We start from the raw sequence: 13479 nt of genomic DNA, 5'->3' as shown, positions 1-13479 counted from the left end.
GGGAACCTCCATATGCTGCAGGTGTGGCCCTAAAAAGACAAAAAAAAAAAAAAAAAAAAAAAAAAGAAAGGTACGACTTTCTTGATGAAGGTAGCAAAGTATTAACATACATTTTGGCGTAAGCTCCTGATGTCTTCGTGAAGTGGTATTTATGCTACTCTGCCTCCTTGAACTGACATTGAACTTCCACTTAACACCTTTCACATTATAATTTTCTCTGTGAAAATTCTCCCTGAAATCAGGGACATTCATCTTTATGAACTCTAGTCAGAACGTCTAGTCCAATGTCTACCACATAGCAAGAGAAGGCTCCATCAATAGTTTCTTAATTAGTTAGCTAAAAGCATTTTCATTAAACTTGAGGAAATGTATACTATGCAACTGGATTGTGTAATCATATTCAAGAACCTGTCATCTTCCAACAATGGCTTCATGTCCCCCATGCAGCAGGCTTTATGCAAGACACTGAATAAAGAACACAGGTCCCGTGTGGTCGGGGGGAAGGGAGCTCACACACGAATGGATCGTTGCAGCCCAGAGCACTAAGTGACATGACAGAGGCAGGTGTCAAGGGCTGAGGGAGCAACCAACTCTCTGGGGCATCAGAAAAAGATAAAGCACATCTTTAGGCCTAAAACTACTGAAGTACTATCAGCTCAGAGAACTAACGTCACAGCTCATTATCCAATCTTCTAAGCACACTTAGCACAGAAATACTCTAAGTTATAAAGGTTTAAAAGTTCAAATTTGACTTAAGGACTTAAAATAAAATCCCATTGTGCTCGCTTTGGCAGTGCATATACTGGAGTTGGAAAGATACAGAGAAGATCAGGATGGCCCCTGCACAAGGATGACCAAAAAAAAAAAAAAAAAAAAAAAAAAAAAAAAAAAATCCCATATAATTAAAAATGCTCAAGTCACACAGAACTGGGTTAATTCTGAGCAACTTACTGGTTCTGCGATTTTTGGCGTTTCTGAGCCTTGGTTTCCTAATCTACAAAATGGGGATATACTAATATTGAGTAAATAAGAAAGTATATTTGTGCCACAGTCAAGGAAATGTGTGTGCCGTGTACTACCTGGCCACAATGGCAAACCATCCAAAGTATTATTTATTAAACATTTTCCTTTAAATCAACTCACTTAAAAATTAATTTTAAAAAGAAACTTGAGATGTGGAACAACTGGAACTCATATTGCTGGTGAAAAAGCAAAATAGTACATGTACAGTTTGGTGGTTTTTTTATAAATTTAAAAATACGCTACCCTTTCCATATGACCCAGCAATCACACTCCTAGAGTAATGAGATGTTCTCACAAATACCTGTGCATGCTTAGGGCGTCCTGTCGTGGCTCAAGGGAAACAAATGTGAGCAGCCATGAGCACTCAGAGTGGATCCCCGGCTCCCTCAGTGGTTTAAAGGACCCAGCGTTGCTGTGAGCTGTGGTGTAGGTCACAGACACAGCTCGGGTCCTGTGTTGCTGTGGCCATGGTGTAGACTGGTGGCTATAGCTCCGATTGGACCCCTGTCCTGGGAACTTCCATATGCTGTGCGTGCAGCCCTAAACATACAAAACAAACAAAACAAAACAAAAACCCTGTACATGTATATAGTAGCTTTATTCATAACTGCCCCAAACTGGAAACAACACAAATATCCTCAAACAGATAAACAAACTCTGGTATATCCATTCAATGAAATGCTACTCAGCAACAAAAAGGAACAAACTACTTGATACAGACAATGACGTGGATGACTCTCAACTATATTATTCTAAGTAAAGGAAGCCAGACTCAAAAGGAAAAATACTGTATGATTTCATTTACATAATATTTTGGAAAAGGCAAAACTACAAGGACAGGGAGTTTCCATCTTGGCTCAGCAGTAATGAACTGGACTAGTATCCAATGAGAACAAGGGTTCGATCCCTAGCCTTGCTCAGTGGGTTAAGGATCCAGCATTGCCGTGAACTGTGGTGTAGGTCACAGATGAGGCTTGGATCCTGAGTCACTGTGGCTGTGGTATAGGCCTGCGGCTACAGCTCTGATTGACCCCTAGCCTGGAAACTACCATATGCTGTGGGTGTGGTCCTAAAAAGACAAAACAAACAAACAAACAAACAAAACCCACCAAAAAAACCCTACAAGGACAGAAAAATAAATCTGTAGTTGCAAGGACTGGGGGGTGGGACAAGGGACGGACTACAAAGATAGGAGGGGACTTCTTGGATGGATGAAAATGTTCTATATCCTGATTATGATGGTGTTTGCTCTACTGCATGCATTTGTCAAAACTCACTGAAACTGTCTGCTAAAAGGGTAAATTTTGCTGAATGTAAATTATACCTCAATAAGCCTGACTTTAGTAGTTCTCATCATGGCTCAGCAGAAATGAATCTGACTATCCATGAGGACACAGGTTTGATGCCTGGGCTCGCTCAGTGGGTTAAGGACCTGGTGTTGATGTGAGCTGTGGACCCCATGTTGCTGTTGCTGTGGTGTAGATCGGAAGCTATAGTTCCAATTCGACCCCTAGCCTGGGAACCTCCATATGCTATGGGTGTGGCCCTAAAAAAAAAAGGAAAAAAATAATAAGCCTGACTTTATATCACTATAGTAAATAGGAAAACCAGTATCTGATGACATAAATAGGAGTTAAGCTAAAAATAAGTACAATGAAAAAAACAATCCTATAAATTTCTAGCCTAGATAGTGGCGCTTGCTAGACAGGAAGTACTGGAGTGGGGTTGAGGGCATACCAGCACCATACGCAAGAATTTCTCCTTAACACAATTAGGTTCAAGGAGAATTTAAAAGGGAAGAAATTTCTCCCATGCGACTTAACGTTATTTAAGACAAACCACAGGACATCCCGCACTTTCTCAAATGTTGACATGAGGCATGCAAAGTGTCTGGCCTAGAGAAAGTGGTCAGTAAATGTTAGTTTCCCCCCTACAGTTTTCCAGCAAATCCAAAGAGTAAAGAAAACGCAGAGGAGGCAAAGAACAGCTATTTAAATGGGGAGACGTACCAGGTTAATGCATGAAAGGACGCAAAACATGTCAATTCCCCTCACGTTGATCCTCAGAATCAACACAACCCCAACAAAATTCCACCAGGCTCCTTTCTGAAGAAATCAACAAGCCAAGTCTAAAATTTTAATGAAAAACCTAAGGACCTAAAATAGCCAAAATAATTTTGAAAAAAAAGAAGAACAAAGTTGCTCTTTCAGTAATCCAAGTACGATAATCAAGATAGTGTGGTATAGCGAGCATAGATGTACAAAGCAATGTGACAGAATAGAGTCCACAAATAGACGCACACATGCATAGCTGACTGACTCTCAACAGAAGTGCTCAGACAATTCAATGGAGAAAGAAAAAATTTTAAAACAAATTGTACTGGAACAATTGAGTATCTACATGTAGAAGAAAAAAATTTTTTTTTAAATTCAACCCATATCACATACCACATCCCAAAATACATCAAAATAGGTCATAGGCCAAAATATAAAACTACAGAACTTCCAGAGTTCCCTGGTGGCTTAGTGGGTAAAGGACCTGGCATTGTCACTGCTGTGGCACAATTCGATCCTTGGCCCAGGAACTTCCACATGCCATGGGCATGGCCAAAACCAAACAAACGAACAAAAAAAAACCTATAGAACTTCCAAAGAAAACATAGGAGAATATGTTTGTGATCTTAGGTTAGGCAGACTTCTTAGATATGACACCAAAAGCACAAACAATAAAAATTTAAAAACTCGATAAACTGAATTTCATCAGCCTTAAAACATCGTCTCTTCAAAAAACACAAATAAGAAGATGACAAATCATAGACTGTGAGAAAATATCTGCAAGACACATACTGCAAAAGAACTGATACCCCAAACTAGATAAAGGATTTCCATAACTCAGTAAGAGAACAATCCCAATTTAAAAAACGGACAAAGATTTGGACACGCCATCAAAGATGTACATAAGGAAAATATATATCTCCTCGAATAGCTTTAAAGAAAAACACCTGAAGATACCAAGTGCTGACCAGGAGTTACTAGAACTCTCACACACCGATGGTGGGGCTCCGGAATGATGTTGGAGAAACCGTTTGGCAGTTTCTTAGCCAGTGAAGCACACATTAATCACACGACCCAGCAACCCCAGGCTTAGGCAGTTATTGACGAGAGAGGAAGACACATGCCCACACAGTACGGGTGTGAGGTAGCTTACGGCAGCTTTCTTCACAGTCACCAGTAAACTGGAAACAATCCAAAGGCACATCAGCTGGTGAATGGATACGCCAACTAAGGTTCACCATTTAGTGGAATACGACTCAGCAATAAAATACTCGCAAAAACATACATGAATCTTAAACCCATTATGCTAAGTGAAAGAGGCCAGAAACAAAGAACTACATACTATATGACTCCATTTATACAATATTCTGGAGAACTTAAAACAACAGGGACAGAAAATCAATCAGTGACTGTCAGGGACTTGAGAGGTAAGAGAAATGAGACTGACCACACCTGGGCACTAAGGAAATTTGGGGTTAAGAACGTAACGGAACTGTTCCATATTTTGACTGTGGCAAACTATTTATCTCTAAAGACTGAATTTTACTATATGTAAGTTATATCTCAAAGCCTCACTGAACAGCAACAAAGCAGAGCACACTACCCACACCAAGAACACCTCATGCAGAGGCATTTTTCATACCTTTCCTCGACTTTAATGGCGAGATGGTTGCAGAGGTTGTGAACATACTGGGCATAACTTTCTGCCAGGGCCATGTCATATGCAATCAGGTGAATGTTTAAAACCCCATATTCATAATCTGTCCCCAGATTAATGGGTCTCACTTCCACTTTTCCTTTTTTCTTCTTGGGCTGAACAGAAAAAAAAGAGAAAGAGAGTAAATCAAAGTATTGTACAAGAAATTCTAATCAGGCCATCTTGATATAAAAAATCAATCTTTAAATTAAATTTGTTTACCATTTTTCTCTCAGGCCATCCTAACTATAAACTGAACTTTTCCTGGGAAGGAATGGGCAGCTTCCCTTGCCATTCTGGGCTGTGGCATCAGCCAATGAATGGAGATAATATTAATTATTAATAATATTACTTTAACATTAATACATGTGACTGTCTTCTGCCATCACCTACTTTTGAGACTCACCTTCCATCTTTGGCCCTCAATTTTTAAATTCATGGGGCTATGCTAGAAAAAAGATTTTTTTTTTTGGTCTTTTGTCTTTTTTTCTAGGGCCACACACACAGTACATGGAGGTTCCCAGGCTAGGGTCGAATCAGAGCTGTAGATACCGGGCTACACCACAGCCACAGCAATGTGGGATCTGAGCCGTGTCTGTGACCTACACCACAGCTCACAGCAACACTGGATCCTTAACCCACCGAGCAAGGCGAGGGATCGAACCCACACCCTCATGGATAATAGTCCAGTTCGTTAACTGCTGAGCCATGACAGGAGCTCCTAGAAAAAAGTTTCTTAACCTAGAATCCATAGAGAAATTTTCAGGGATATGTCAACTCCAAAACCTATACGCACAGTTTTACATGTGTGCCCATTTTTATAAAGGGAGAATCCTTAATTTTCATCAGAATCTTAAAGAAATTGATCACAAGGAAGCTCAGAATTAGTTCTCTTCCAGCCCTCCTAGCTTTGAAATTCTGCAGACCAATTATTTGGGCAGCCTTCATTTAAAAAACTCAGAGGTTGGCATTCCCGTTGTGGTGAAGCGGAAATGAATAACACTAGTATCCATGAAGACGTGGGTTTGATCCCTAGCATCACTCAGTGGGTTAAGGATCCAATGTTGCCGTGAGCTGTGGTGTAGACAGCAGCTACAGCTCCGATGTGATCCCTAGCCTGGGAACTTCCATATACCATGGGTGCAGCCCTAAAAAAAAAATCACACACACACACACAAAAAAAAAACAGAGGTAGGAAAATTATTTCTCTTTTCTTTTTTCTGTCTTTTATTTATTTATTTATTTATTTTGTATTTTTGCCATTTCTAGGGCCGCTTCCCATGGCATATGGAGGTTCCCAGGCTAGGAGTCCAATCAGAGGTGTAGCCACTGGCCTACGCCAGAGCCACAATGTGGGATCCGAGCACCATCTGCGACCTATACCAGAGCTCATGGCAATGCTGGATCCTTAACCCACTGAGTAAGGTCAGGTATCGAACCCACAACCTCATGGTTCCTAGTCTGGTTTGTTAACTACTGAGCCACTATGGGAACTCCCTGATATGGAAAGGTTTTTAAGATAAGTTAAACGATAAAAGCAAACTGTAGAAGGATGTGTTCAGAATATTGCCACACATATAAAAGGGTGGGTGGTAGATAATAGATGTGTGTGTTGAATTACATATGCATTTGTTTGCATATGGAAAAAACACCTCTGGACGGATAGACAAAAACGCTAATATCATTGTTTGCATGTAAAGAAGGAAACCAGACAGCTGAGGCACAGGGTCAGGAAGGAGACTTTGTTACTATTTCCCGTCTATATTTTCAGTGTTTCATTTTGTTTTTTTCTTTTTTGGCTGCCCCACGCATATGAAGTTCCTGGGCCAAGGCTCAGATCCAAGCTGCATTGCAACCTACACTGCATCTGCAGCAGCACCAGACCCTTTGACGCAGTGCTCTGGGCAAGGATCAAACCTGCATCCTAGTGCTGCAGAGATGCTGGCGATCCTGCGGCTCCACAACAGGAACTCCCCTTATTTTTTGAATTTTCAATAATAGGTATCTTTTATCAATTCAAAGCTAGAATCTACCTTGTTTTTAAAAAAATGTTATTACAATATTCATACTAAAAAATGCCTAAGAAAGTACACGTCTCAATGAATTTTTACAAAGTGAAAACACCTGTATAAACAGTACCTTGAACAAGAACAGACTACCACCAGCACCCCAAAGTCTATGTCCCTCAACCTGGCAACCACTACTCTGACTTCTAAAACCATGGGGTTATTTTGCCTATTTTTGAAATTTGTGAAAATGGAATAATATGTTCTCTTTTTCTTTTTTTTAAGGGCCCATGGTATATGGGAGTTGCCAGGCTAGGGCTCTAATTGGAGCTGTAGCTGCCGGCCTACACCACAGCCACAGAGGCCAGGGATCGAACCCACATTACCCTGAGTCACAGTGGGAACTCTCAACGTGTTCTCTTTTGTCCAGTTCTTTAACTCACTATGTTTGTAAGATGCATCATATATTAGGTGAAACAGCAATTCCTTCCTTTCGTTGTCCTAGGAGTCTATGATATGAATAATTTACTTACACTTTTTACTGTAGGGGGAAATTTGAGTTGTTTCCAGTGTGGAGCCGTTAGGATCAGCATTGCTACCAATGTTCTTGCACATTTTCTTTCTTTGTCCAGTGACGACACTGGATGCCTAACGTGGTAAGCCGTGAGAAAACTCCACTGGTTTGGGGGTTTTTAGCCATTCTGGTTGCTATGAAGTAGAAAGGCACTGAGACTTTTAACTCGTTTTTAAGTCTTTCGAACCTGAGCGCCCTCCCATATGTCCACTGGCCATTTGGATACTCCCTTTCGTAACCTGCCTAGTCAAATATGTTGCCTATCTTTCAGACTGGGTTATTTTCCTTTCTCTTATTCATTTGTAGAGGTTCCTTCTTTAGTCTCTATATGATCCTTGGTTAAACATACATGCTGCAAATATCTTCCTCTCTGTACCTTTCTTTTTCAGTTTTTGTTTGTTTGTTTGTTTTGGTTGTACCTGCAGCATGTGGAAGTTTCTGGGCCAGGATCTTTGAACTCACGCCACAGTAGCTACTCAAACCACTGCAGCGATAATGTGGGATCCTTAACCCACTGAGCTACAAAGGAACTCCTCCTTTTTAACTTTTTGATTTTTTTTTCCTTTGGCCATACCCACACTCTTGTGGAAGTTCCTGGGCCAGGGATCAAACCTGGCCCAAGCCACAGCAGTGACAACACTGGATCCTTAACCTGCTGAGCTACCAAGGAACTCCCGTGAATCACTATTTTAGAATTTTAGAACAGGATGGCATTTAGAGAGGACTTCATTTCAGTTTTTCGTCTTTGAAGGAAAGACTATGAAGCCCAGAGAGGTTAGATATGTCCCTCAGAGTCACACAGCCACACAGGACAGATTCTAGGAACTAACCCAGACCTCCTGACCCCCAGTGCAGAAAATTTTCCACTACAGCCTCTGCATTGCTAAAGTGCTCAGCAGCGGCAGTCATCCCAGGGTCCTAGACTTTGCTGTGAGTGACAAGCCAAACTCTACCAACCAACCACCAGGGTGTAGGGGCCTGGCTCTCCTGCAGAGCCCACCACACCCGAGGCCACGTGCAGCAATCCAATCTTCTCTCCAGCACTGCAGCCAGAGCTATGAAGAATGCTAAAGTCAGAATGCAATGAGGAGTGGCTGAAATTTTCCAGCAGAGAAGGAAGGAGCTTCTCTGAAGCCCACAGGAGGCTTTTCTTAAGCAGGGAAAATGCCAAGGCTCTTCAAAGGAGTCACTTTAGGAGAACAAAAAAAGAAAGCTGATTCTAGGATCCCTCTTGGCACCTGATTTTCTTTTCCTTATTGGCCTAGATCTGTCCAGAACAAGCCACACCATCAGAAGCCCATTGTGATATTATATTTCAGTTCTGAGCCAGGGCACAACACAGCCAGCAACAGACTTACTGCATAAAATTTCAGAAACCAGCTCCTATAATTTTTGGGGGGTCTTTTTTTTTTTTTTCAGGGCCACACCTGCGACATATGAAGGCTCCCAGGCTAGGGGTGGAATCGGAGCTATAACCGCCGGCCTACGCCACAGCCACAGCAACGCCACATCCAAGCCACATCTGCAACCTACACCACAGCTCACAGCAATGCCAGATCCTTAACCCAATGAGCAAGGCCAGGGATGGAACCTGCATCCCCAGGGATACTGGTCAGATTCGTTTCTGCTGAGCCATGATGGGAACTCAGTTCCTATAATTTTACCTGCACAATCGTTCTCACAAGCGTCCTGTGCTTTCTATTCTTACAGCCTGAGTTCGGGCGTCCATGACCGCCAGAGGAGTTACTAAAGAGGTCTGTGCAAGGGCTGTAGATGACTGCAGCTGTGTTTTGGGAAGACCACCTTTCCCGCACATCAAGGAGAGCAAGGCAGGAAAGGAATGGAAGCTAGGAGAAAGGGGGCAGGAAGATGGCTCGGTGTCCACTAGCAAACTTTGGTTCTCTTGTGACGGACCTGGATTCATCGTGGGATGGCCCCATAGTGTATCCCTGTAGTACATACACTATGATGTCCCGAATGGGTCATGGGATAAATTATTACACCATTTTTGTACAGAAATCTCCCTATTACTCCTACTTTACAGACAGAAAACTGAGGTCCTATGAAGGGATGTTATTTGGCCAAAGTTACTGGGAAACTTTGCAGGCAAAGAACAGATAGAGGAAAGAGTCAGAGTAGAAACACAGACGGCTAAAGCTGGAAGGCATCTCGGCGGTAACTCAGTCCTTCCTTCCCTGATTTTATATGAGGGGGGACGTCAAGGGGCAGAAAGGGGAAAGACTTGTTTAAAGGTTACAATGGCAAGGAAATGGCAAAGGCAAGCACTTTATTCTAGTCAAGGCCAGAAGCCGGGCCTGTGGCCCCAAGCCCAGGCGCTCTCCTCCAGCTTCTGCAAAAGTAATGATAGTACCTGCCTATCACTATACATAGCATTTTCCAGAGTGGGGAAGTTGGAATGAAATTGTACCATGTTAATCCTCAAATGAAAAGCTGACAGGCCTGCAGTATATACAGTGTCCAGAAATTCTAGTGATGGAAATTTTAAAAGTTGCACCTAGGAACTTAAATTCTTTGTTGATGGTACTCTGAACACTCCATAGGGCGCTGCCAGGTGCAGAGAAATCAAGCGATTATGTTGATGCATCAGTGTAGCACACTCGAGAAACACACACCAGGCAGAAGGCCTGGCCTGGACTGAGGTGGCAGAGAGGCGTAGCCTAGGGCTGCGTGAGAGCACTAGGCTAAGACCAAAGCCTAAGAAAATCTGGGCTCAAGGACTGTCTGCTTAGTCACTACCTGACCTTGAGTGACCTCTCTAGGTGTTGGTATCTCCCTCTGTAACACCTAAGTTTCTTGTGAAACTCAAAATAGTAAATTTTTATGACACAGAAATAGCATGGATGCAAAACAAAACAAAACAAAACCAAAAAAAAGGGAGTTCCCGTCATGACTCAGTGGTTAATGAATCCGACTAGGAACCATGAAGTTGTGGGTTCGATCCTTGGCCTTACTCAGTGGGTTAAAGATCTGGCGTTGCCGTGAGCTGTGGTATAGGTCGAAGATGTGGCTCAAATCCCGCATTGCTGTGGCTGTGGCGTAGGCTGGTGACTACAGCTCTGATTCGACCCCCTAGCCTGGGAACCTCCATATGCCGTGGGAGCAGCCCTACCTAGAAAAGGCAAAAAGACAAAAAAAAAAAAAAAGAAAGAAAGAAAAAAAGAAAAAGAAAACTGATGAGGGAAAAACTTGAAATCTAGAAAATTCTATCCATTAACTTAATATCTTTCTAAAATGTAGAGGGCTGCCATTATTAAACTTGAGGAGGGTTTGGCTCTAGGATCACCAGTGTTTCAACGGCTTATGGTTTGAGAGGCACTGAGATAATGGATGTGAAAGCACTTTGAAAATGGAAAGGGATCATAACTTTTATTCATGTCAAATGTGATTTTTTTTTTTTTTTGTCTTTTTAGAGCTGCATCCGCAGCATATGGACGTTTCCAGGCTAGGAGTCGAATCAGAGCTGTAGCCACCAGCCTGTGCCACAGTCACAGCAACGCCAGATCCGAGCTGCATCTGCAACCTACACCACAGGGCACAGCAACACCAGATCCTCAACCCACTGAGCAAGGCCAGGGATCAAACCCGCATCCTCATGGATCCTAGTCAGGTTTGTTACCACTGAGCCACAATGGAACTCCTATGAATCGCTCTAAAACTCTGACACTGCTATAATTTAGCAGAACAGGCAAGTCAGGATGAGACCCCAGCAGGCTGGAGACCAGGGTGCTCCAATGGCACCGGCTAAACGTCAGGTCGTTGTGCCCAGAAAAGCTCTGGGAACGCCTTCACAGTTTTTACAGCTTCAGTGTTTCCAGCTACCCCAAGCAACTGGAAATGCCTATATAAGTCTCAGTTCACCTTACACACTAGTGCAAGAATACAGGTGGGATTGAATACATGTTTCTTGAACTGAACTCTGTGACACCCTCACTGGCCCTTTCAGAGAGACGTGCTTTTCTAACTCTGCTCTCTTGGCATGTAGTTCATTCCCCTCGTAAAGCATGTCCCACGGGCATTTACCGCTTCGAATACCATCCTCTCCAGCCCCCTGTATGCTTTTCGTAGGAAGCGGCTGTGTCCCACTCAGCACAGCATCATCTCTGCAAAGCACAGTGCCTGGCACAGAGCAGATGCTCAATGACACTTGTTCCTTTCAATGAGTTACAAGAGGTAGACTTGAGGGACCACGGATGCTAGTTTAAATAACCCTGTAAGCTGGCCCTACAGACCCATGTCTGGCCCTACAGTCACTAGACCAGCAAAACCAATCTCTCCGTTTCCAGGAACCTAGGCCTATCAAGACACACGGATTCTGACCTGCTGATGTTTCTGGGAATGCTGCCACGGTCTCCTCACAGACTTGTGGCTGTGAGAGCTGATCAATCTATGGGCGCTACGACAAAATAATTAGGTATCAGAAATGACAAACCCCTTTTCTATGTCAGTAGTCAAAACGGCATGACATTTCCAAGAGAAAAAAATATCTGGATTCCTAGAGGCCATTCTATTAAGATGACATAAATTGTCTGAGTTTAAAAATGTAGCTTACTCTCTCAACCCAGAGCCTGAAAAATAGAACATACAATAACTAAAACTGACGGGAATTCACGTTCCCCCCACTTCATCTTCCTCTGGCACCTCTTTGATTCCTGGGCGGCTGCTGCCTTGAGCATGGAGGCTGGACGGCAGCCGAGGGCAAGTCACAAGTGGCCTTGGAAAATCTGACTGAGCAGATGTGAAGGACCATATTCTTATTTCTATCAAATAAAAAGCATCCCAAACAATCTGAAGCCTTTTAAGTTTAACAGAAGGATGCCTGGCCCTTGAAGAATAATTAGATCTACACACCGAGACACAGTGCTTCATCCGGAGAGCCCCTCGGAAAGGTGGTCGCTCACTACCATGAGTCAAGCTGGTCTCACATGATGAGAGGAAAAAGGGGAGGCTATCACCCCGCAGAGAAGAAAGAGCACGTGCAAAATGGGAAATCACAGAGAAGGGGGCTGGGTCTGTGCTGAGAGCCCTGGATCCTGTGGTCTGCTGTCAATCCCAACGCCGCCACCCGAGAGGAAGCTTCGTTTTCATCTCTCCTCTCATGAACCCCTCAGAGAAGCATCAGGAACAAGGGCATAGGATGGAGGACTGGGAACCAACCATGGCCATGCAAGATAAGAGGTAAACCAGTACTGACAAGGAAAGCAGTGCAGGGGCGCCTTTCCCTTCCCAAGGTTCAGGAGTCTTAAGACTGAGTGTGGGACCTATGGAAGGAGAAGTGAAGAGATTACACCAGCAGAAAAGGGATGAAGGCTGGGTACTTTGTGCATGAGAATGAACTCTGTCCCAGGGATGTAGGGCTCAGGAGAGTACACGAGCCAGCCTGAGAGCCAGAGAGGGAAAAGTGGGAATCTGGCTGCTTATTCTTCTTTCTAGGTACTACGCTTAGGGGGAGAAGGGAGGCGAAAGATACCTTCTAGCTTTTGAACCAAGGGGTGCAAAAGAGACAGAGAATTGAGACAGAACCTCTGTAAGCTGGCAGATGAAAGTGTGTTTCTTTCATCTGCCATCCCGTGCAGGAAGTGAGAGGCCTGTATCAGCTTCTACTGCTATCCAGCACTACGGTGCAAGCCACCCTGGAACAAGGAATGACATCAGAGAAAAGCCAAGAGCCCTAACAAGAGGGAGCATCACTCCCTTCAAGCAACCAAGGTCACACGGAGGCAGCTGTTTGCAGAGTGGACTGTGTTCGCCAGCTCTGATTTACAAAACCTCAGGGCAGCTCCAATGACCACATCAGGTTCAGCTCGATCGATGTTTATTGCCCTCTACTCGACGCCAGGCCCAGCCCTGGTCACTGAGAATACAGAAAAAGATGAGACATGGCCTCTACCCTCAGGTTGCTCAGCATCTGGGAGGGGAGACAGTCATCAAAACAGGTGGGTCAGACAGAGCAGCAAGTTCAGGACAGAGGAAGCACAGGTTGGACCAGTAACCTAGTGCAGAGAATCCAGAGAGGTTTCTCTGAGGGGAGATTCATTTCCCCCTCCTCATATGCTTCCTCATGGGATTTAAGGATTCAGGATAGGAGTCTCCGTCACGGCTCAGTGG

The 13479-nt window shown here is 43.6% G+C and overlaps 1 protein-coding gene across 1 annotated transcript in view; it reads right to left on the bottom strand.

Moving 5' to 3' along the window:
• MRPL48 (mitochondrial ribosomal protein L48) overlaps positions 1–13479 on the bottom strand; it is a 45611-nt gene that overhangs the window by 9520 nt on the left and 22612 nt on the right. Inside the window, exon 5 of the mRNA XM_005667101.3 lies at positions 4720–4889. Coding sequence (XP_005667158.1) covers positions 4720–4889 — 170 coding nt within the window. The remainder of the gene's footprint in view (positions 1–4719; positions 4890–13479) is intronic.

This window comes from Sus scrofa, chromosome 9 (assembly GCF_000003025.6).
Source record: "Sus scrofa isolate TJ Tabasco breed Duroc chromosome 9, Sscrofa11.1, whole genome shotgun sequence".
NCBI lineage: Eukaryota > Metazoa > Chordata > Mammalia > Artiodactyla > Suidae > Sus > Sus scrofa.
The sequence above is the reverse complement of the archived record's forward strand: the minus strand, read 5'-3'. Positions and strand labels throughout refer to the sequence as shown.